Source organism: Asparagus officinalis, chromosome 4, assembly GCF_001876935.1.
Source record: "Asparagus officinalis chromosome 4, Aspof.V1, whole genome shotgun sequence".
In the NCBI taxonomy this organism is placed as follows: domain Eukaryota; kingdom Viridiplantae; phylum Streptophyta; class Magnoliopsida; order Asparagales; family Asparagaceae; genus Asparagus; species Asparagus officinalis.
In genome coordinates, this window is record NC_033797.1 from 2,228,097 (window position 1) to 2,254,562 (window position 26,466).

General features: G+C 34.9%; 1 protein-coding gene across 1 annotated transcript; it reads left to right on the forward strand.

Moving 5' to 3' along the window:
* On the forward strand, positions 9,837-22,685 carry LOC109836339. The gene is made up of 12 exons (XM_020404199.1): positions 9,837-10,295; positions 10,840-11,019; positions 11,105-11,225; positions 11,301-11,340; positions 11,866-11,918; positions 12,003-12,064; positions 13,682-13,834; positions 14,113-14,318; positions 14,955-16,534; positions 17,289-18,161; positions 20,509-20,859; positions 22,378-22,685. Exons 1-11 carry the CDS (start codon positions 10,234-10,236, stop codon positions 20,818-20,820), a joined length of 3,642 nt encoding a protein of 1,213 aa, XP_020259788.1. The 5' UTR covers positions 9,837-10,233; the 3' UTR covers positions 20,821-20,859; positions 22,378-22,685.

A 26,466-nucleotide genomic window follows, 5' to 3' on the forward strand; every position in this document is an offset into this window, starting at 1 on the left:
CCATTCAATTAACTAGTGTGTAACCCGTGCAGAGTACGACCCCATTTTTTTATTTCTGCTACAGTAATTTTGTTTTTAAATGTTTTTGCCAGTACTGCGGTAATATTTTAAATGCTACAGTAATATTTTTAAACGTCACGGTTCTCATATGAGCTACAGTAATATTGCTACAGTAATTTACTGTATCGTTTACTGTGTTATGAATGGTAAATCTTTGGATCCTCCTATTATTATAGAGGAATAGATTTCTGCCTGGTAGTGAAACCATTTTGGATTGGGACTTTTTTTTTTGTTGATGCATTTTTAAATTTTTCTCTTGATGATCCACAAATTAATGATCTGATATAGTATTTTCCTAAACCGTTCTGTTTGTGCTATTTTGTTAAGACCCACATGCCGTCTATTTCCAGGTTGCATACAAACGATTCCTTTCTCGAAAGTCAATAAATTTTAACCTTGTTGTCATCGTAAAGGTGTTTAGAGGCAGGAGCATGAGATTAACAGGGAATAAAGCGGACCACCGAAAGAGATTGAGATATATGCTTTTGGCTTCCCTTGTGATGTTCACGAGGAACAAGCAAGCCTTGTTGTGTAGGCATGCTAGGCTTTTTCTCTTAAACTGGTGGTTGAAACTATAGAGATTGAGAGGGTTCCAGTGCCATTCAATATTTGAGTTTGGTTTTTATCAATTTGTGTCTAAAATCTATACCTTGAGAAGGCATGCTAGTAAATATGATAGAGTTTTTGTGAAAAAACTTCCGAAACTTCACGGGAGTTTAGCAGCTTTACTAAACTTCACGGGAGTTCAACTCCCGTGAAGTTTCGGAAGTTTTTTTCACAAAAACCGACCTGGTTTCAGCGCCAAGGCTGAAACCAGGTTGGTTTTGTGGAAATCGGTTTTTTTTGGGATTAAATGTGGAAAGAGGTCGTTTTTTGAAAATTTGTCCTTTATTTGAACTAGTCGGTCTAATTTAAAGCGCGCAAAGATGAAGGGATCTTAGACAAATACAATACTTATTACAACACAAGAGTTTGGTAGATAATAATGTCAGGCATATTCTGTTCCTTAAAAAGAGCCCTTGCTGTCCATACATTTGAATTATTCTTTTCTTGCACTTTGGTGCAAGGAGGGATTTGGGAACCCCACATTGCAGATATATACAGTAGAAAACCATTTATAATTTAATGGAAAGTTTCTTTATTGGAAAACAAATACGAGGGTAATTCAGAGGGTGTGATGATGGTCATATTTGGGACGACCCATGATGGTTCCATGTATGCACATGGTCAACTGAATTTAGGAATTGCTCCGAATGGTTGCAAAGGATGTGCATGGATGTCATCAAGAATTAATCTATGATAGCTACACCAATTCTTATTGTCACCATTATTGTATACGTGACAACATAAATTATGAAGGGTTATTTGCATATATAACCCTTAATCCATGGGTATTTGCAAAAACACCTTCCGCGCCTCTTTATTAGCAGAGCTACCCCTCAAATCATCAAATTTGAAAAGAATTACCCTCAAAGCGATTAACCATCGAGTTTGATAAGCTAATTTGTAATTGCAACATAAAAACTATTGACAAAATAGTTAAATTCCTATCACCAAGCTGATGATTTGTTGATTTTAGGGGTATTTTTTCTCAAAGTTAATTATTCCAGGGGTAGTCTTGTGAATGTTAAGACTTAAAGGATGTTTTTGTAAACACCCATGATTTAAGGGGTGCACATGCAAATAACCCAATCGTGTATATAAGAGGCATGACTCATTACTTCATCAATCTCTGCAAAAAGGAAGGTAATGAAAGGGTATATGATTGTTTGCCAATCTTAGAAGACAAGCAAAATCTGATCTCCTCCCTTCTCCTCGTAAATTAAACAAAAAGGGTGGTAATTAATTATTCCTTCATATAAGAGAGTGGGGCTTTTTGGTAACACTTCCACTCGCGAGGCCCACCTACAGCCGACGCACACATTAATGATAGTTAAATACAAACAAGTCTTATCCCAATCACAACCAATCATGTTTTGTATTTACTCGATTTGATTTGATGTTAAAAATCAAGGAAGTTGATCATTTGAAAGGTGGCACTACAGGCACACCACCAACAGAAACTTGGGGCACACCCCTCTCTCAGCTACAGTGCACGGGCCCACATGAAATTTTTAAAAAAAATTATGTGGGTCCTGTGCACTGTAGCTGAGAGAGGGGAGTGTGCCTCAAAATGTGGTTGGTGGTGTGCCTCTACCATTTCCCTCATTTGAAGCACTCAAATCTCTTTGGACAACAAAATTAGTACTTTCTATATTTCCCTGCATATATAAGTGTCATAAATCCTAACATGAAAGTTAAAGGGAGATTTGATAAAAGTTGGCTCAGTTGCGTATAACTCCTTGCAGCGTGGATTCAGATCCTCTCCATTACCAGTAAATATTGGAGAAATCACTACTACAGCACAATTATTGATTTGTTAGTAATTAAGCAGTTATGCTTTGCCTTTGAGCATAAATTAGAAAAACAGTGCAATTCATGAAGGTGTCGCGAGTATTGCATACGAAGAGAATTATAGCCATCCATTACATTAATCAACAGCTATAATTAATGTAGAGGTCTCTCGTCTACTTTTTTGATAGTGCAGAAAATCAAAATCCAGCATGGCATAGCGTCCTGCCACTTTTACTTTAGGCAAATTAATGGATATCCCGAATAAGAAAAAAGTTCGAAGATGTGTGTCCGTCCATGTCAAACTTAAGAGAATAGAATAATAAGTGACGCAAAGCAATATTACAAAAGAAAACCAGAGAAGACTAAGGGCTTGTTTGGATTGAGGGGAATGAGGGTGAAGGAAAGTTAGGGGAACCATTCACCTCCATTCACCTTGTTTGGGAACACTTAGGAGGTGAAGTTAATTCACCCTAGTTCCCCTTGGTTCACCCCCTAATAGTATAAAAATTGTTACACCCCAAATTGGGGTGTAACCAATGGTAAGGGAACTCCCTTCCCTTCCCTTCCCTCAGTTTCCCTTAACTTCCCTTCACCCCTTACAAATCCAAACAGACCCCAAGAAGAAAAAAAACAAGAACCTCCTCAATTACCTCTCTAAACAATACGCACTTCCTTCACACTCCTCGTGTAGTTTCCAGCGAGCCAACCACATGCTATTTATTAGTCGCCCTTCAACTTTGGACTGGAGCTCACCTGTCACCATAAAAGGAAGTAAGTTTAATACTTTACTCAATTATATGTATTGCACATAATATATAGTATTACTTGATTTATGCTAAACATGTTGTTGGGTTGGTCTCTCCTCCATTCTGCAGGGAATCTCTTCCTTCTTTTTATTTGGTTACTAAATTGCCAGTGGACGATATACAGGTGGAGGCATATGATTAAAAGCTTACCTACTGATTAGTATATATATATTAAGAAAAATTCATCAAGAACCCAAAATATGAGACCAATAGGGGGGACAAGTGAGGTGTCCCCCTCCTATTGGATAATGAGTTGACCATCATTAATGATGGCCAACTCATTATCCAATAGGAGGGGGACACCTCACTTGTCCCCACTATTGGTCTCATACTTTGATCCAAGATTAATAGCTTAATCTTGATTACTGTCACATAAGAATGCTTCACTTCTCGCATGTGTCCTAAATTACATTTTAGTGCTTTCTAGAACTAATTTCCAACGCAACTATACAATATCGTGCTTGGAACAATTGGGTGCTTACCCCTCCTTCCGTTGCATTTTAAAACTTCTAAACCGGCCATGAGAGTTAAATATAACAAATAGCCAAATACTGAGAGTTAAATGTTCTAAAATTAACATGTGAGCGTCGCATGAGAGTTTTTTGGAGGAAATTCTCAAGCTTGGATAGCTGAGGATGTTAAGGTATATAATGCTGTCAAAAACAATCAATGGCGTATGAGAGCGATGTAGAGGAAACTATAGGGTATGTAAGTGGAATTAACTATTAAGCCTCACTAAATGACTAATTTATTTTTAGTAAAACTATTTAAACTTAAAACATTTAATCTTAATATTGTTAGAATATCAACACATACTTCTCGTTAATTTCTCTACTTTCGCTTTTTAACCTTCAACTCCTGCGCTGATAGTACTACGTACGACAATGTTAAAACTAATTACATTTAACTCTAGCTAACTTAAATTAAGAGTGAATTTGTCATTTCTGGGGGGAAAAAGATCTCAACCCAAATAAAATATTTTAACTTTACTCCCCATCAGCTTCGGTAGAGATAAAATTGAGAGGGATTGATCAGCACAATTTGCATGTAAATTTTCAGTTTATAATCTCTTGAGGTGTACGTGTGAAAATATCTAGGAAAAAGAAATTGATGTCAACTTTACAATAGAGAAAACAATCTTTACGTTGATATAGCCTTGATTACTACCAGCTCATCATTATCTCTAAATTATCCTTTAATTGCAGTATAATAATGAGCACTGATAATAGTTATCAATTGGACGGCTTAGATCAACTCAAGACGGGCGGTTCCGATGATTCATTGCGTGGAAACTGAACCCCGCGAAACGGTGAAAAAAAATATCAACCAACAGAAGGGCATTTTCGTCATAACAGAATGCCCACGTGTCAGGATGAGGGGAAGCTGTCCATCTCGGTGCAGCGGTGGGCCCCACTTTCAGCATAACTTTACGTGTGAAGGTGGATGTCAACTCTCAAGAGCCAGTGAGGCTCCAGCTCATCCGTCTCATGGCGTCTGAGCAGCTGATACCCAGGGGTATCTTTGTCATTTAATGTTACCACATCGAGGATCTAAAGAGTCACTATTTATGTTACAGTAACTACTATAATAACTATTGTGAACAGTAGATCAGCCCCAAACATTCAACTGCAGCAAATTATTATACCATAAACAGTAAATCAAATCTTTCACTATCTTTTTAAAGTTAATGTTTATTCTGTAATTTTTTACTGTATCATAAACAGTAAATCAAATCAAATGTATTAAAACTTAAATTCTCCTCTAAGTATAGAGGAGTAGATATGATCTCTAAATAAAATGTATTAAAACTTAGATCATTCTTTAAGTATAGATGCGTAGATATAATTTCTAATTTTAAGTATATAATAATCAAATTAAATATATTAAAACTTAGAGAGAGGTAAGTTCAAAATGCAATTCTTAAAAAAATAGGGGTCGTCCCTTGCACGGGGTGCACACTAGTTCATGTTAAAAGGTAAAATGTTCCTCAACCCTAGCAATTGAAAAAATGAAAGATGAAAACAAAAAATTTAATTGAGAAAATAATTCTTGATAACTCTTTATTTAATTTTTTTGGGAAAATTGTGTCAATGTCCCAAAAGTAAAAACTTCATGTGCTGCAGCCCCTTTGACTTTTTTTCCATGTATTTTAGCCCTTAAATTAGGGATATATATTTTGCAGCCATTCTTTAGCAATTATTACATGCTAACTAAGCATAAAGATATAACAAAAAATAAAAATCCCAAAATGCCCTTATCTCCTCTATTCTTTCATCAAGTCTAAAAGCAAGGTGAATTAGACTTAACATAAAAGTCTAATTTCATGTTAAGCTCAAATTAATTCATGTTATGTCTAATTTAATTCATTTTAAGTCTAATTTAAATTATGTTATGTTTAATTCAACTTGTTTCAAGTCTAATTTAATTCATGTTAAGTCTAATTCAATTTGTTTTAAGTCTACTTTCATGTTAAGTCTAATTTAATTCATGTTAAGTCTAATTTAATTTTTTTTAAGTCTAATTTAAATTATGTTATGTCTGATTCAACTTATTTTAAGCCTAATTCAATTGGACTTAACATGAAATTAGACTTTAAAAAGTTAAATTAGACTTAACATGATTTAAATTAAACTTAAAACGAATTTAACATGATTGAAATTAGACTTAAAATAAGTTGAAATAGATGAAATAGGCTTAATATGATTGCTGTTAAGTCTAATTCAACTTGTTTTTAGACTTAAAATAAGTTGAATTAGACATAACATGATATAAATTAGACTTAAAATGAATTAAATTAGACTTAACATGAACCGAATTAGACTTAACATAAACCAAAATGGACTTAACATGAATTTAATTAGGCTTAATATGAAATTAGACATAAAACAAGTTGAATTAGACTTAACGTTATTCATGTTTAAGTCTAATTCAACTTGTTTTTAGACTTGAAACAAGTTGAATTAGACATAACATTATGTAAATTAGACTTAAAAGAAATTAAATTAGACTTAACATGAACTGAATTAGATTTAACATGAAATTAGACTTAAAACAAGTTGAATTTGACTTAGCATGATTTAAATTGGACTTAACATGAACCGAATTGGACTTAACACGAACCGAATTGGACTTAACAATATTTTAATTGTACTTAACATGAACCGAATTGTATTTAACACGAACCAGATTGGAGTTAACATATAATCCATGTTAAGTCTATTTCATTTTATTTTAAGTCTAATTTCATATTAAGTCCAACTTAAATTAGACTTAAAATGATTTAAATTAGTCTTTTTAAAATTTAAATTAGATTTAAAATGATTTAAACTGGACCTAACACGAACCAAACTGGACTTAACATGAACCAAACTTGATTTAACACGAATCAAACTGGACTTAATATAAACCAAACTTGACTTAACATGAACTAAACTGGACTTAACACTAAACTAGATTAAAATTAGACTTAAAAAGAATTAAATTAGATTTAACATGAACTAAACTGGACTTAACACTAAACTAGATTAAAATTAGACTTAAAAAGAATTAAATTAGATTTAACATGAATCAAATTGAACTTAACACTAAACTAGATTAAAATTAGACTTAAAAAGAATTAAATTAGATTTAACATGAATCAAATTGGCCTTAACATAAAGTAAAATTAGACTTAACATGAAATTAGATTTAAAATAAGTTAAAATAGACTTAACATGTTTTATGTTAAGTCTGATTCAACTTATTTTTAGACTTAAAATAAGTTGAATTAGACATAACATAATTTAAATTAGACTTAAAAGGAATTAAATTAGATCTAACATGAATCAAACTAGACTTAATATGAATCAAATTGGATTTAACATAAAATTAGATTTAAAACATGTTAAATTAGACTTAACATGATTCATATTAATTACAATTCAAATTCTTTTTAGACCTAAAACAAGTTGAATTAGACTTAACATGATTTAAATTAGACTTAAAAGAAATTAAAGTAAACTTAACATGAATCAAACTAGACCTAACATGATATATCTGGAGAGAACGAATAGGGAGGAGGAAATGATGGTATTTTGGGCTTTTATGTTCGTTTTTCTCTCTTTTGTGTTTAGTTGGCATGATAATTACATGAAAAAGGATTGCAGCACATGATGTGACATTTCATAGGGCTGAATCACATGGGAAAAAAATGGAGGGACTATAGCACATGAAGATTTTACTTTTGGGATATTGACACAATTTTCCCAAAAGTTTTACGACTATACTTAAAAAGTGAGAGGTGACATTCTCAAGTGGGAGGTGTTCTGAGTAATGTTCGGTAAGCACTAAAATTGAACTATGAAATACGATATATTAATCTCTTTTATTCTAAAGCAATTTAACATTAAAGATTTTTATGTATTATTACTAATATAATATGAGTAGAATTCTTATGAGATGGGGTGATCTAGCTTTTGTAAATAGGGCATGAAATGCTAAAATTGTCCTCTTATTTGACATATTTATGACTGATAATCAACCATGTTCATATTTGAGGAAATATCCGTCATCGTATCCGTTAAGATATAGACATGATTACTCAAATCTGTGATAATATATGATTACGAATACAATTTTAATGTGAAATATCCGGATCCTTATCTGAAATATCCGAATAAATTTTGATCATAGTGCTATAATTCTTTCAATCTTTAGATTAATGAATTTGAGACAAATTTTGATGATCAAGAGTTCCCATCTTAGCTTTTCAGATGGAACAAAAATATTAATGAATCTCTTGTATTGTATGAGCTATATTTTTCCAATATTGTTTTTTATTTTCTGTTATCCGTTTTGTATCTGCATGTATATTTGCATATACATTCTCATGTATGTCTGTATTTGATTTTATCGAATATGAATATTAGTTTTCCTTACCAAGACATATTCAGTATATGTAAATGATAAGCAAATATAAATATGATAAATATCATATATAAACATTGTCTAAAGTGTTTCCACTCCTGGAATGATGGAATTTGTATCCAGTATCCCCCGTATTTACCCCTGCCGCAGCAATGCATAGAGCGCCAACTGGCATCATGAATTCTCACAAGTACCTAAAATGCCCTTATCCACATTCACTCCCCCGTGTCCCTTTCTTTCTTCAAGAACCCGTGATCCACTTTTTCCTTTTTATTACTTTTAGGGGCTTTTAGTTTTAGTACCTTACATCTTTAAAATTGCATGCATGCCCCTTGAATCCTATATTCCTATAGGATCTTGCGGAATGGTCCCTCCGGTAGTTTTTCGGCTTAAAAGCCTAACTAAGATTGAGCTAATTACTATTCCGCATCCGCAATCCCGAGTTAACTACTAATCCAATATCTGCAATCACCAAACTGAAACTCTCCCTAATATTTCAAACAAACAGTGAAGCACAACCTTAGATTAAGATTCTTTCCTAACCATTGGAAAAGAAGAACTCAAGTGGATTTGAATTTATTTTTAACGAGGTATTGGATTTAAATCCATTAAGAAATGAGCTTGGGAACATAATAGAGGGGTAAAATGGATAATTTATCTCCAACTGTTGGATTTAATATAAGATTTGAGAGGCTAACATGCAACTAACAAAGAGACATAAGGTACCGATTGGCAAATGGTTAAGTGAGGGGTTAGGGAGACTTAACACATTCTTAGGGCATCTCCAACAGTTTCTCCAAAATAGGGAAACAAAAGTCATATTCTCCAATTTTTTTTTACACCAACTCCAACAGCTTTCCCATTTTGAAGAATCTCTTTTTTTCTCTAAAAATTTGGAGAATGCTGCAGATTTGGGGAAGCTTCCCCATTTTTTCTCCTCCATCCCTATTTTGGGGAATGAGATGAGGAATCTGTTGGACCAAAAACCTAACTAAATTCTCCAAAAGTGGGAAATAGTGAAGCTGTTGGAGATGCTCTTAACCCGCCAAACACAAAAAATCTATACAAGAGTTAAAGTGAGTTAACCCTCAATAATTTGCCAAACATAAAAAATATAGAAGGGTTAAGCTAACCCCTCTAGAGGGATTAAAATGAGTTGCCAAACATAAAAAATATAGAAGGGTTAAGCTAACCCCTCTAGAGGGATTAAAATGAGTTAACCCCTTAAAATGAGGGGTTTACTAATACTCCTACCCCTCTAGAGGGATTAAAATGAGTTAACCCCTTAAAATGAGGGGTTTACTAATACTCCTATTTAGAATGATTAAGAGTTAACCTTTCTAGTTATAAAGAAAATAGTCAAAAACATTGTTATTCCCAAACACTAAAACTAATCACACATGTTAAAATAAAACTTATTTAACGGTTTAATAATTTAGTCCTTCAGATTATCGAATGTGCTAAGTACATTAATCCTTCTTTTTAACCTCTTTTTCTTAATCATTTGCCAAAAAGGGCCATAAGGGACTAAGAACTAAAAACCACCAACTATTATTACTGTTACCATAAATAATCTTATCAAAAGAAACAACATGTTATTCAAACATAATAATAATATTATTATTAGCAGCTATTTCGTCGGTGTCTGGTGGGGGAGTCCGAGCTCGCTCCCCCGCCCTGCTCTCGTTTTCTCTCATCGCCAAATTATCTTTTTTTAATACTAAAAAAAATAATAGTTTAATTAGCTTTATTTATTCAATTAAAGCGGTCGCCATTAATAAAGAGCTTCTCTCTTCTCTTCTCTTCTCTCTCTCTCTCTCTCTCTCTCTCTCTCTCTCTTATCTTCTGGTGTTCTGAGCTTCTTCTGCTGTTCTTTTGATTTTAATTTAATTTAATTTATTTAATTATTCGTGTAAATACAAATATCATTTATTTCTCCGCAATCATTTCTTCTTTCCTTAAAAATTCCTTTTTTCCTCTTCTTCGCCGAGAGAGAGGAGAGAGAGAGAGAGAGAGAGAGAGAGAGAGAGAGAGAGAGAGGCCCTAGGTTGATTGTGATCTTGTTGCCATGAGATCGGAGGGTCGGCTGCTGGATTCAGCGGTTTTCCAGCTGACGCCCACCAGAACGAGGTACGAAAGCTAGGGTTTTTGGTTTCTAATTCCGTAGACTGGGAGGGTTTGCTGGAGTCTTGATCTAGGGTTTCGAGAATAATGAGCTGCTACTTGTTCACTGACTATCCTCGATTACTTAATAGTTGCGGAGCCTGTTTGAAGAATTGAATTATTTATCATGGATTTTTTTTATTAGCTTAGAAATTCGTCGTTTTTTATCCATACGACTTTTATGCCTTTATTGGGATTGCTGATTTGCTTCAATCTCACTCTACCTCGATAGTTTGAAATTTTAGATCTTCACTGGGATTCGTCTAATTTTTTCTTTTTTGTAAATGGGCAAATTTCATCTTTGTTACAAAATTTACTCCCCTCCCGCTTCCATGAAATAATGACTCCACTCAATTGATGGAGATTCAGTTAGTCGTAATAGTTGAATCATTTTTTGTCACAATTCGTTTTACTGTATCTACAATGCTTGTGGTAAGTTGCTATCTTGACACCAGTGATGGCTGCAAAATGGGCTTGGATTAATGTTGTGATTTGGCCATTATTTGTTCAGATGTGAGCTGGTGATCACAGCAAATGGGAAGTCGGAGAAGCTTGCATCTGGGTTATTGAACCCTTTTCTTGCGCATCTGAAGACTGCCCAAGATCAGATTGCAAAGGGAGGGTATTCTATTAGGCTTGAACCGGACCCCGCAAGCGATGCCTTCTGGTTCACCAAGGGTACACTTGAAAGGTCATTATACTTTCATACTGTTTTGCAAGTCTTTTTCCACATTAATTATGTTCTGGTGTTTGATATTCACATCATTTTTATTTAGGTTTGTCCGCTTTGTGAGCACACCAGAAGTTCTGGAACGGGTTTATACCATAGAGTCTGAGATCTTGCAGATTGAGGATGCAATTACCATTCAGGGCAATGAAAATCTTGGTTTGAGCACAGTGAGTGCTTTGCACTTTTTAATTCTGGTTTATTTACAACTTTGGTGTTTTGATTTGTTTGTTGCCACTTGTCAGTTGGAAGATCCTCAATTAAAATCCGCTGGGTTCAATGAAGGTATGTGAGTCATAAACATATTTTTTAAGTTTAGCTTATAGCCTTATAGTTTTGGCTGCCAACCTCAGTTTGTGTTCATGAATTGTACAATTGGAGGATTTCAGCTGGATGCTCGATGCCATATAAAATAAAAGATGTCTTTACTAGGCCTCTTCGCTTGGCCTAGATTAGTTAATTTGTTATGTTTCTCTCACGGCTATTTTTAAGTTGCTTGGGTCCTGTCAGTGATGTAGCGAATAACAAACAAGTTAAAACTTTATTCTAGTCAAATAGACGACATTAGCGTATCAGAAACTATTGTTACGGTCCATCTGCATGGAACTTTGTCAAGGCATTTCAGCCGATATTCGTTTCTCTTCTTTCTTGTTGCATCTCCTAAAAAGGATATCAGATTATCTCAAAAAATAAAAAAAGATCTGGTGAAGATATGTACATCCATACGCCTCAAGTGTTTAGTTGATTTTTAATTTTCGTGTCATTGTATTTAGAGGTGCTATTTTATTGAAATGATTGTGGATCTGGTAGGTAGCAAGGCCGTGTTTGATGCTGATGCAGAGAAGGCTATAGTTCTGTATAAGGTATATACACTTTGTTATCATTTCTAGTCAAATGATGATATTTATGGAGATTGCTTGAATTTTATTTCTCTTGACCCATTGCAGCCTGGGTCACAATCAAATCCTCCTGATTCAAATGGCTTTGCTGCACAGGAAGAAAATTCAAAGTATGTTCCTGTGGTATTCATACCTTTTCCATGTTAGCGCTTGTTTCATATTTAAGAGTAGATCTTTTATATTTTCTACCTCATTAGTATTGAGCCCACGTGTTGCTACGGGTATTATTTATCGAGTTATATCTATTGCCTAGTTGATAAAATGGTTTTTATAAATAACTATTTATAAAAACTTCAACGATAATTTCTTTTACTATTTACAGAGTAAATTTTCAAACTAGCTAACAAAAGAATAGGCCAATTAGCAAGTTTTATCAATTTTCTATAATAGAACTAGAAACGATTTATATTTGTGAAATGTCTGATAAAGATTAAATTCATATTTGCAATTTTTTTTAAAAGCAGTGTTTTCAAGGTTAAAAAATGTTACTACAGCTTGAGCAGTGGGTAGTGGTGGAAATGAACCAAATAATTAACAAATAGTTTGATAATTGTTCGAGTAACTATTCGGTCGTATTCGATTCAGTAGTTCATTTATCACTAAACAAATATTTTTTAGTATTCGAGTTTACTAACAAATAGAATTTAACTAGATGTATATTCGATTCGTTTGTCTATCAAATATTTGTTTAAAATTTGATCACTTATTATTTGTATTATTGCACATATAATGTCATATTTTTAACCCACTTACCATTTCTACTTGAGTTTTATGTACTAATTTTAAGACTTAAATAATCTTAAATCTATTTGCTAATGAAAATTTTGAATTAAATATATATATACATCATATATTATGAATGAATAATTTTTATTTATGAATTTAAATACTAGTTGAAAATCAAATTCTTTAGCAGAATAAATATACCTGATATCGATAAGTATTCGTGAACATTTGTGAATATTTATCAAATACCAAGTATTCACGTTCAAATTCGAAAAACTACATTTATGAATATTAGAGTCCGCATTCGAATTCAATAATTTTAAGTAAATACAAATACAAACATCTTAGTATTTGATTCGATTCAATCGTTTACCACCTCTAACAGTGGATAGAGGGCCAGTAATTCACTGTATCATATAGAGCATTTTTTCAGATGTAAAACCTCACTGTAGCATGAACAGTGTTTATATGGAAAATCATTGAAAGCGAATAGTATGGCCAAGGTGAAAAATATTACTGTGCTATGAATAGTGATTTTAATATTATGAAGCATACCATAGTAAAATTGGTGTTTACTGTAGCATGAATTGTACTTTTGAGGCTTTGCTTTTAAGTTAGAAGTAGTAGACATACTTGGTTGAAGTAGAATTTGACATATAGCAGTTAGGAGCATGAGCAATAAGACGAAATCTATGTTTCATTTGATGGTAACAATTGCGATGTGCTTGGCTTACTAAACTAACTGTACTGGATTAAGTAGAATTTGTGAGATGGATGTACTGAATCTCTGCTTCCAATTTGTTGGCCGAAATGCAGACAAAGTTAAAGCATTCAAAATGCTTATGTTGCCTACACAAACGCAACACACAGAGATACACACTGAATTCTATAGATATTTCCTACAACATTACTACATCCTAGTTTTGATATGCTGCGTAACCACAACATGCTCTGGGTGTTTCTTCATCAACAATTATTAATGATAATTTACTTCTACACAGAGTTCAACTTTTGAGAGTGCTTGAGACCCGCAAGTTTGTGTTGCAAAAAGAGCAGGGTATGGCATTTGCACGTGCTACTGCAGCTGGCTTTGACATGGATCACATGGAATATTTAATAATGTTTGCTGAAAGTTTTGGTGCTTCACGCTTGAAGTAAGTTGCATGTCTTTGATAGTAAGCTGTTTATAGATTCTAGAGAAGTTGCTTTACTTTTAGTTTGCAATGTCGCATGGTTGCTATTTGGAAAAAGACACAGAAGCATATAATTACTGTATATGAGAGCATTTTCAATGAAAATAGAGAACAATCTATTATATAATAATGACTACCGACCCTGTGACAAATATAGATAACTAATATAACTCAGGGCTGCTCATGATGAATCTTTTTGGACGATGCCTTTCTCCTTAATTTTAGTCCTACCTCGACAGGGAAGCATGCTTAAGGTTTATGGAATTATGGAAGGTAAAACATGAAACTGGACAATGGATTGAAGTTGAAGCTGAAGCAATGTCTACGCGCTCTGGGTTTCCTCCATTCAATGCGTCAGGAATTGTATTCACTGAGGATACAAGGAATGATGGTGACTTGGGCATGGAGAGTATTGGAAATGGTGCAACAACAGATCCTGGCAGCGGTAAGCAATTCTGATGTAATAATTATTGAAAAGTTGGCATTTAAGTGTATCAGGGAATTTGGCTTCATTATATTGATATGCAGTCTGCTTTTTTAGTCTGATGTAAATTTAAGTGTATCAGGTAATTTGGTTTCATTATATTGATATGCAGACTGTTTTTTTAGTCTGATGTAAATTTCCCTCTCATTTTCTGTTTATGACAAGACAAAGTTCATTTAATTTGATGAACTAGGGCCTTTAAACATTTATCCTTTTCTATAGCAACTTTCAGGCTGATTGTATATGGTAAAGTAGAACTTCTAACTCCAGTACTATAAAAGACCTGAATCTTACCATCTGAACTGCCGTAACTTTCTCTGTTACTACTATTATCAGGAGTATTACTACTTTGAATGCGATTAAACATTATTGTTAGTATTAATAATTTGAAACTAAAATTCTGCATGGAATTCTCTCTACATTGTCTCTTGGAAGCATTGCCCCTTAAGATTTCTAGTAGAGATCCAAAAGACCATGCTGTATGTGAATTGCTTTGGATAGTTGCCACTGTGTACAAAAATCTACTCGTCATCATCATTTTTGCAGTACTTTGGACACTAGAAATGATTGATTCTATTTTTTGCTTACAATCACCAGATAAAAGGCTCCCTTTGGATTCTCAGATGCCACAAGGACAGCATGAGCATTTTCAAGGTCATTTTCAGCAGCCTGCATTTCCGCCATGGGCTATGCATCCTCCACCAGGCCCGCCTGTATATCAAACATATCCCATGCATGGCATGCCTTATTATCCTAATTATCCAGGAAGTGGCCCATTTTATCAGTCAGCATATCCTTCCTCAGAGGATCCTAGAATCAATACTCATAAAAGAATAGGAAGGAGAAGGCATTCAATGAATAGCAAGGATAATGATGTAGATTCAGAAAGCTGGGAAGAAGATGTTGATCAAAGTTTGTCAGAGCCTGAGAAAGAAGCATCTCATGGGCATAAATCACATAAAAGGAGTGGTCGCTCAGGGAAGAAGAAACCAGGTGTGGTGGTCATTAAGAACATAAATTATGTCAAATCAAAGAAACATGAAAAATCGGGTGATGAGTCGCCATCAACTTCTGATGCTGACACTGAAGATGAAACTGAGAATTCTGATGCTGTGGAAAGAAAGCATGAGAAATCTTCCAGGTCATCAAAGAAGAATGACGGTCGCAAGAGATCTTCAGGATCAACATACGACAGGGATGATATGGTGTATGACAAAGACGCAGATTCGGGAAACTGGCAAGCATTTCAGAGTTTCTTATTGAGAGCTGAAGAAAAGATGGAAACTACTGTTGATGGAGACATGTTTGCTGGTGAGAAAGAACCTACAACGAAAAGAAGGCAGAATTTAAGTGAAGCTGAGCCTATCCTCACTTCTGAACGAGATTCTGATAACATTCATGAGGCAAAGATCCTGGAATTTGACACAGTAAATGGGAAGGGGAGTAGAAGAAGAATGGTGGCTTCGAACGACGAATTGATAACTTCAGGCGAAGGAAGGAGTTTGAGAGAAGGCCGTCTAGATGCTCAATTCATAGAAATGGAAGGTGGAGGTGGAGGATACCGGAGGGGGAGTAGTGATGATTTCATGATCTATGGACAAGGAAATCAAATAAAGAGTACAAATTCTTCTGACCCACTTGCTGAAGAAGGATATGTACTTCCTAGCAATCTGAAGAGCTCATATATTGCAGCGGACGAGTCCTTCATTGTTCCGGTTAGGTCAAGTTCACCTGGTCAACTTGAAACAGAGATTAGACCTGCCATTGATATGGATTTGGAGTTCCCCACATCTCTTCAAAGAAAAGAGGATTCCTCCAATAACAGAGATTGCCAGATTAGATATGAACCAGATGATCTCACCATGATGCCTGAGCGTGTAACTGGAAGTGAATATATTGGTTATGATCCAGTAGATTATGATATGGAGATACCTGTCCAAGTTGCTGTCAAACAAGAAACGGGAGACGAAGAAGATGTCTCAGCAAGCACCAAAGAAGACTTGAAGAATTCTGAGAAGAAGAAGTTAAAGCCACAGGATGCGATGGAGAAAAGAAGGAAGGATGCACTGATGAGAAGGGGAATATCCTCAAAGTCGAGTCCCTTGACTGAAGCACAAAAACGTGCAGAGAAACTGCGAGCTTATAAGGTTGATCTTCAGAAGGCAAAGAAAGAAAATGTAAGTCTCTCACCTTTTGATTATGCTGTTTTCTAGGCCATTTCTTAGGGAGTTGTCAGTTCAAAGTAGTTAGGAAGTAACAACTCTTCACGACAAGGAAAAATGTTGGCTTGTTTGAACAGCCTAAGTGGTAAACCTTCATATGGAAACTGAATAACCCCATAAGAGTAGGTTATATTATTCTGGTAGATGTCCTTCCTCATTTTATTTGCTAATTGCTTCAGTGGTTTCTCAAGGCAAGTAACTTGATAAGTTTGTTCTGCATTTTCTCCGTCTTCCAAAGATATGGTTCAAGTTGTGCAAACCAAAAGACCAAAAGACAATAGAGAATCTAAAGTCTCATGCTAGAATTTTTGCATATTACTATGCGTAGTGTAATAATCTGCACCTTTGATAGTTCATTAGTTCCTGAGTTATTTAAAATAAACTGTAATTAAATCATTCCAATTCGTACTTTATCCCTTCAAAATGTTCTGTTGCTAGAAGGAGCAAGTTGATGATGGCAACTAAAGAATGATTGCTTAAATATCTCATGTTCATAAAATCCTAACACTGGAAATATTGATTAAAACTAATTAACACTTAAATTGTAAAGTTGTGAACTTGTGAGTATGCAATACTAATTAGAACTAATTAGTTGTGAACTTGTGAGTTTGTCATTTTGGATGTTTAAAGGAAATTTAGCATGTGAATATGTATTAGCGACAAACCTGATTTATCTAACTTGGTCTGACCATGTGTTCCTCACTATCAGGAAGAAGAAGAGAGGAAGCGGTTGGAAGCTTTGAAAATAGAAAGACAGAAAAGAATAGCTGCAAGAAGCAGCTCAAATGCCACACAGTCACCATTAGTAAAGGATACTAAAGTTGGATTGCCAAAGAAGGCTTCTCCTAGCTCTTTCAAAGGATCAAAGTTCAGTGAAGTCGAGTCAGGGTCAAGTTCACCTCTCCAGAAGTTAAATACCAGGAGAAGTTCAACTGGGTCCAGTAATTCTCAAAAAACTACTGGAGCTAGTAGATCAATTGGCAGCAGCAATGGATTGGCTAAGTCAGTATCATCGTTGTCGGAGGCAAAGAAGGCAAGCAATGGTATCATGCCCGAAGCAAAGGCAACTGCTTCTCGTACTAAAAGACTTTCTGATCCTAGCGTGGGAAATACCCCACATGCTTCACAGAAGTCGGTAGCCACTGATCAATTGTGGAAACAAAACATTGCAAATGGGCCTCAAGTGAAGATCTCTTCAATAGTGCAGCTGGACAAAACCAATTTTGATACAGTCCAAAATAAGTCGGTCACAAAGGAGACGGTACAGCGAGATTCTGGCAACACTCTTCAAGCATCTGGAAGTTTCCAAGAAAAACAGACCAAAAAGAATCTCCCAAGGGTTAGCATCGGTGATGACAATCCAGTGATCGAGAAGAATGTTGTGATGCTCGAAAATGAAATGATCACTGCACCTGCCCTTCGGTCATCTGAAGGACTGACAGGAACAACTGATGGTGCAAAAGAGAAAGCAGGGACTAAGTCAGAATATGCAGCTGTTCGTGCTCAACCTTCACCCATTATTATGGGGGAAGTTGAGGATCCAGGTCAGCATAAGCGGGATGACCAGCCAGATAGCTACGAGGTATATTTTAGAAGCATTTGGCTCTGTAAAGTGAAGTCTTCATTTTGTCATATAATTGGGTATGTATTCATTTGGCTGTTTGGCTTTTGTCATGCGTTAGAGAAGGAAACACTTTTTCGTATAGCAATACTTCTCATGTTCCTCCATCTAGACTCTCGTCTTAGTCAAAGAAGTTAATCGCTGGTCATAACCAATAAGGTAAGCATTGCCGCCAGTTAGACCTGCTAGGTTTGTGGGAAGTCCCTCCTTTGCCAAGTTATCTTTATATGTTTCTCCTATATAGAATTGTGTTTTCTAGCCGACAATAGTTTGTGGAAATAGGTTTTAGATGATTATTTGTCATTGCTATAGGTGACTATGGTTCTTTTGTTTATAGTATCTAATAGTAAGTCCATACTCGAATCTGTTAGTTGTTCGTGTCCAAACAATTAAGTAGCAGGCATCTACCTCGTTTTTGTGGTTGTTTTTGTATGCTCTACCTAATAGAACCAATGCTCCTCCTTGTTGTTCGCCACACATGTTATGAAAGCATTATACATATATGTTTATTGTTTGTGCTTTGATCTTAACACGTTTCCATGAAATCTGCTGGATTACTATCATGTTACATGACCAACTGGACCCACTGGTTCATTAAAAGAAGCTAGCATATTCTGTTTACTGACATGGATACCTTCTAACACTTTATTCCTTGTTAGTTGTCTCCTATATTTTATAGCATTCAAGGAAAATTACTTAGTCTTTACGTAGTTGCCTATGTATTACTGAAAGTAGTCCAGTGTTCACATTATGACTAGATGGATGATACTATGATACTGATACATGTTAACAGTGAATATGTCTTGGTGAACAACCCTCATATATTGTGCTTAGTGAATCCTCTCATCCTGTACTAGTACTCTTCCTTGTGGTGGATTTCAGTGTTTACCTGACAAGTTTGATCAAATGCACATTTCAGTGGAAGAACTGATTTAATTGCAAGTCTGAAAGGAGTTCCTGGCAACCATGAAACTAATGTTATACTCCATCTGATACCTAGGGATAATAGTTTGGGTGTGTTATTACATTCTGTTTCTTATTACTAAGAATTAACTGACTGGAGCGCAGATTCAACTCCTACGCTTTCTTCCCATCCCTAGTTCACTGTGTACCATTGTGCCATTATTCAGTGCACTATTACATGGGTTTCCTTTTCTTATACATGTTAGTATCCCCCAAGGTTGTCTTAGTATCATAAAGAAGACTTGTCCTCCTGAGCCCAAATTGTCCTCTAAATTCAGAATTTACCTATCAAAAGCATTTCTTAGTATCATAAAGAAGACTTGTCCTCCAGAGCCCAAATTGCCCTCTAAATTCAGAATTACCTATCAAAAGCATTTGTGGAACAGAGATGAGATTCCTGTACGGACGAGTTCCATACTGGCTGAGGTTGATTTAGAAGTATGTTCTGGAAGGTCAACTGTATCTAATGCAAGAAACCACACCACATTTGACGTGAGTGATTGGATTTTGATTTTATATTGTTTCACAGTTAGTAAATTGTCTTTCTTTAAATTTCCGTTGATCTATCAAGTCTCAAGTGATTAGCTTAAATAAGTTTTCAGGTTAACATTAGTAGGTTCTGACTCAACTAGTGTGTATATATACTTGGTTGGAGTTTTGAACTCTGGATGCTAGAGATGTAAACGAGTGCGTTACTCTTGAATACAAAGCTGACCTGGGTAGAAGCACAGGGCAAGTTCACCCCTAAATTCTACATTGAACATTGTTGTAAACTGCTACCTATAATTTTGCATGGATGCACATTTGCAATATTTTTGGTCTGAGATTATGTAGATTCATACAAGCATGAGTGGCTTAAGCTGGACCTGGGTTAAAATAAGAATAATGGTGAAGTAGGATCATAGAACTTCATCTAAGTGGCAAGGTGAAACAGGTCAGTTTGTCAATTTGTAACCTATGTTCTGTGTTCGCATGTCTGCAAATTGGCATTATTGAGTTGAAGTGGTGAAAAGCTTGAAACGAAAAGGTGATTTAGTAGTTATCCTCGATGACTAAGGTTGAGCCTTACTTGTAGGATTTGAGATATATAGTAGTACCAGTGTGCTGTGGAGTGACAGTAGACTTCTATGAACCATTTACATTTTATCGCTTCATTTTTAAATAATTATTTCTATTTTATATCTATCATCTTGCAACTTTTAGGAAAAGAAAGATAAGATAATTTCTGGTATAAACTATAGAAACACTGGAGTTACAACATTATATAGGTTTCCTTTTTTCCTTCTTTCTATGGTGGCTTGATGTCTCAATTTGGAGGAACAATGTTTTTTCTTTCAACAAACAGGTGGTTGATGATTCTAAGAATGATGAACCCCAGCATTTCTCTAAGTCTGTCACTGAGAACTACTATCAAGCTCCATATGCGAGAGCAACTTCTTTGGAGGATCCTGATGCCAGTGATATCAAATACAGTGAAGCACCAAGCGTACAATCAGAAATAACTTCAACTTACCCAGAAACTGTTAAGGCACTTGTATCTGATTTTTCAGACTCAAACTTGACAGAACAAACCAATGAATTGGTTGAGAAACCTCGGAGCAAAGAATCTAAAGGTTTCAGAAAGCTATTGAAATTTGGGAGAAAGAGTCACAACTGATGGATCATCTGCTAATGATCAGACTCTCTTCTAATGATGGTAAGATCTTGAAGCACCTTTTGAGCCAGATGACACTTTCTAGACCCAGCAAAGCTTTGGCGTACTCTTTTCTTTCAATCCTTAAGCACTACATTTCTAGAATCAGTATCACAGCAGTTTTAAAAAATAGAACAGGCAAAAACTGAGGCCAACTCTTATAAGTTTTTTGAAGATGATTATAATCTGTAGCACACTTCTCAATATAATTTAGTGAGGCCATCTAGAAATATTAGAACAGATTATATACTTCTTCTGTAACCTCATCTCTGGTGAATACCTACCTTTGATAATGCGTAACTTGATCAAATTCTCTACTTCAAGCTTGAACCAGGACTTAATCTTGACTATGAATTATCACAAGTGAATTGAGAATGTATAAAACTTTTCTTCCTTTCTCTTGTCACTCATGTTTTTGAGTTTTTTAGGGTTATTTGTGAACATGCCCCTTTGTAGTATCATCCTATTGTAAATAGACCCTATGTAGTTCTATATGTTGCGAATGAACCCCCTGTAGTTCTATTTGTTGCGAATAGACCCCCTAATGAATTTTTTAACTCTTAAAATCGTTAAAAATGTTTGAGGTGGATAGACACCTGGTTAGGACACCCAAATACTTCTTTTAATAACTTTTAAGAGAGTCGAAAAAGTTCATTGAGGGGTTGTATTCGCACTTGGACCAATACTACAAGGGGTCTATTCGCGACAAATAGAATTACAGGGGGTCTATTCGCAACAAAAAGAACTACAAGGTGGTTTGCAATTAACCCCCTCTTTTAGTAGAAAACTTTATATGATTGACCTCTATTGGGAAGCTCTTGATGCTGAGAGCGACTTCACAAATTTTCATTGTGTTGTAAAAAAAGAAGAAAAGGACAAAAAAAACAGTATTTGGTTTTATCATGGAGTCCATGCTCATGTTCAGTGACTGTTTCTCCTTTGTTATTCCTTAACTAACAAATACCATCTTATATTGTGTATATCGGCCTTGTGGCAAAAACATTCTGAATAGCTAAAAAGTTTCCACATTTAGACTCACTTTTTTTGGGCAAGTGAGTAACAAACAATATTACCAAAGCATTAAGTTTGAGATCTCAAATGCTCTCACCTTCTATACACGTATCTACGTAAAAATTGGAGAAGTCCTTTCATGAGAACAACACTTTCTATTCTCGACATTATTTTTCATTTTCTGTATTTCTCAAAAGTTCTCTTGTTCTTAGCCCTCCAGATGTAGTAGTTTATCCTCACTTTTTTTTTGTTTAGATTTATGCTTAGGTTTTTGTTTTCAAAATTTACTGAATTTATGACAGGACCATGCTATTGAAACTGATGGGGCAACATTTTGCTGTTTTTAATTATTTTTAGAGCACTCTCTTGTCAACACCAAAAGATTCACAATATTCATTATGACTACTTATTTCTCACGCATTTTCTTTTTCATCCTTGTCATTTAACCAAATTCCTGTGGATATGATATATGGTCGCTTCTGGCTAAACAGTTTTCGGTTCTTGTCACAGTTCATTGTCTGTTCTCCATTCTTTCACCCTTCAGAAACAGCAATAGCAAAGACAAGAAGCTGGCAGCATGAGGACTGAGGCTACTGTAAAATTTTTTATTAATGTCAGGGAGTCAGTTTCTGAGTTTTGAAATGAGAAAGAAGCTGAGGGGATCTGATTTGTTTTTATTTTTATTTTATTTTATTTATAAATCATTGTGTTGTAAAACATATCTGTAAAATTTGTATGTCTGTCCAAAATCATTTATTGTTGTTGATATAATGAGTTGTTTCCATCTTTGTTATTAAATGCAGTGTATATTTTTGGTATCCCAAACTTTTTGAGTATATGCGTATCAAAAGTGGTTGTATACATTTTCAATCTCTTCAGTATCCATGCTTGGGCTACAATCTGCACGTCATATTGATTGCATTTGTAATAGGTCTCGTCCTTCTGCAACATATTTTCTGCAGCATTGGGCTCCTTATTTCTTTTTATTATTATTAAAGAAGGTTGGAATAAGGATAGCAGAGGTAATGTTATAGCGATTAGGTATGTTTGTGGCTTTATTTTTTTTGCGCTGACACTGTATGTTCAGTTATCCCAAGGAAGTAACAGTTATTTTGTTATAAACAGGCAATATCAATAATCTTGATGTGAAATAAAATCAACGGGGCCGGACTAAATGACCTGTTTCTTTTCAAATTATCTTCTCAGTTTTTTTTTTTAAATGGAGTATTTGCAGCTTCTGGTAAAGGAGAATGTTCAATTGTATTCTATTTTCCTTTTTGGTGTTTGTATCGACTTTGGTTGAAGATGAAATGCAATTAGGATTCGATTAGAAACATGCTGTGCCCTTCTTTTCTTGTTTCTTGTAGCTCTCACCGTCGTCGTCGTTTTTATTTTGTTTTATTTTATTCTTCTTCTTTAGTTATGCAAATTGCTTGTTTAGCAAAATGAGTTGTCAACTTGTATTCATAACTTGAAGCTCTTCCTATCAATCTCACAATAATACATTTGGATTCAATAGATTATGCTTTCTCGTCTTTTTAACCATGTGTAGTACGTCCATGTACCATAATTCCTTTTTTGACTTCTCTTAAAAAATACATGTAAACCAACACCATTGTGCTAAATATTTTTCAATCTGGTCTAACAAAATCACTTAAAACTATGATTGGGAAGTCAGATTATCTCCTCAAAAACCAGCAGAAATTATCAGTTAGTGCTTGTCATTGGGAATTTATTCGCCATCGTCATGCTGAAACCAAGGTTTAGAGAACTCGCCTTCAGTCGTTTCAGTTTTTGAAACTTCAGGGAATGCTAGCTACCAATTAGGATCACATTTATTCTTTTGATGATTATATGTATGTGTTCGTGCGAATGCGTATCTCTACGTACACGAACATACATGTGCCTGTGCGAATGCATGTCCATATTCATGTGCATACACGTATACCGTAATACATCTGGATAGCTGCATCATTCCCATATATATATATATCCATGAGCTCATATCATTCATTTGCGTGCACGTGTAAGCGCACACTTTGTGTTTAAATATGGGTTGCAAATTGAACTATAACTTGTACTATATGCTACAAAAGTTTTTCTCTGAATTATGAAATATTTTAGTATGTTTAGCCGAAACATCTTGAGACACAACAAATTAAAACTAGACTTGCTACAGGCTGCCATGGAACAGATGCAAGCTGATGAAGGTGATAAATGTCACAAATGACACAGGCCAAAACATCATCCTCGTTATCAAGCTGTGACATAAAGTTCACTCCTCAAAGATGCATGACCTTATATCACAAACAAACAAACACTATCAAAAAAAAAAAAAAAAAAAAAAAAAAAAAAAAAAAAAACAATGAAGTATAATGTTCAATAAATCAATCACCAGAGTCTAGATATAGCTTGTGCGTTTTGGAGAAAACAGCTAAATACATACCAATACAATTAACGAATTATATCCAACTAACCAACAAATTTTATACGTGTCCTGTCTAGGTGAAATGGGAATTGCCTGATGATGAGCATCATTCAAGATGTACCTCAACCTTCTTCCCACATTAATCCAAATATTAACTCGATTTATATCTTCGCTTTCATCGACTCTGGCCGGTATCATTAAGAACATAAAAGTTTACCATGAAAACTAAGTAAAACAGTAAGCGTAGAACCTCAACCTCCAAACTTGACAGGGGTTTTTATGGTTGTCTGATGTTAAGATGGACGGAGCTTCTTATGGTCATAAAGTTGAGTTAAATATAGACCGAAGTGTCCCTCGACAGTCTTCATTGATGTGCCGTTCACGTGACATGCATGCATGCCACTGTAATCCAAATAATCAATCTACTCAGATTATACTTATAGTTAATGATTTGGATGTGTACCACGCTAGCAACAACATCATCAAGAATGTAGGGAGACACACCAGTCACCGTTTACTAAAAAATTTCACTTTCTACTTTCTATATCAGAGAACACAACAGAGCATACTAAAGAAGCAAGTATTCTCGAGGACTAGACAATATAATGGATGGAAAGGCTAGAATAGGATGCATATTCATGACTTGTCTACGCACCAATATTGTGTACCTTGACATGCTACATCCATATCCAACTGACAACCATGAAAGAACTACTACAATGGAGTACTTACACACTCCAGTTAGCCAACACTACAAACTATTCTTGTGAAGCCAGTACCAGGTATATAAGCAGTGACTTGAAACTCAGAGGTCAATTGTACGCTGGAAATTTCATGTAGACAATGGAAAAGTTGACAAATAAGACGCCCATAATGTCACTCTATAGAATTTTACATGAGATTGTCACCCCATATGGCTCTTCTAACTCTTTCAAGGTAGTTGAACCCTTTTATTTTGATTGAGAATCTCTTACATTCCTCCACCCTAACCCCAAGATTAACTAAGACCAATCAATTCAAGATTTCCTGTTGAACACTTTCCATTTTTGTCAAAGGAGAAGAGTTTCTCTTTTTACCAAATATATGAAGGTCAAATTAAGATCTTACAATCTAATAAGAGCAACAGATGTTCCCAATGAATCCTTTACCCTTCATTCTTCAAAAATCATAAAGATGTTTTTCTCAGGTTTGAAGTTCATTTGGAATCAGGCTCTTCTATTTTCTACTTATTACTTTGTTTATTCTTTATTCCATTTCGATTTCCTTTACTTCTTTTTTATTTTTATTCCCTTCCACAATTTCCACTATTCCTTAAAGCCCATAGGTTTGTTGATGAACAATATAACAGATGATTCAACATTTGATATTCTTTTATTGCCGTTCACTCAAAATTTTCATTTCATAGTTTGTACATCTCAAAGAACACAACATCGCATACTAAAGAAGTAAGTATTCTATGATACAAAGGATGGGTAAGGCTTGAATCTATTGATGTGTCTCAGACTGTCAGATTATCTCCTCAAAAACCAGCAGAAATTATCAGTTAGTGCTTGTCATTGGGAATTTATTCGCCATCGTCATGCTGAAACCAAGGTTTAGAGAACTCGCCTTCAGTCGTTTCAGTTTTTGAAACTTCAGGGAATGCTAGCTACCAATTAGGATCACATTTATTCTTTTGATGATTATATGTATGTGTTCGTGCGAATGCGTATCTCTACGTACACGAACATACATGTGCCTGTGCGAATGCATGTCCATATTCATGTGCATACACGTATACCGTAATACATCTGGATAGCTGCATCATTCCCATATATATATATATCCATGAGCTCATATCATTCATTTGCGTGCACGTGTAAGCGCACACTTTGTGTTTAAATATGGGTTGCAAATTGAACTATAACTTGTACTATATGCTACAAAAGTTTTTCTCTGAATTATGAAATATTTTAGTATGTTTAGCCGAAACATCTTGAGACACAACAAATTAAAACTAGACTTGCTACAGGCTGCCATGGAACAGATGCAAGCTGATGAAGGTGATAAATGTCACAAATGACACAGGCCAAAACATCATCCTCGTTATCAAGCTGTGACATAAAGTTCACTCCTCAAAGATGCATGACCTTATATCACAAACAAACAAACACTATCAAAAAAAAAAAAAA

What these genes read in the sequence shown, in the direction of transcription:
- LOC109836339 (XM_020404199.1), top strand. Translation starts at nt 10,234, where the DNA reads ATGAGATCGGAGGGTCGGCTGCTGGATTCAGCGGTTTTCCAGCTGACG. An exon ending in ATCCGCTGGGTTCAATGAAG is followed by an intron (nt 11,341 to 11,865) that starts GTATGTGAGTCA and finishes TGGATCTGGTAG; the next exon opens with GTAGCAAGGCCGTGTTTGAT. An exon ending in ACCAGCCAGATAGCTACGAG is followed by an intron (nt 18,162 to 20,508) that starts GTATATTTTAGA and finishes TTCAACAAACAG; the next exon opens with GTGGTTGATGATTCTAAGAA.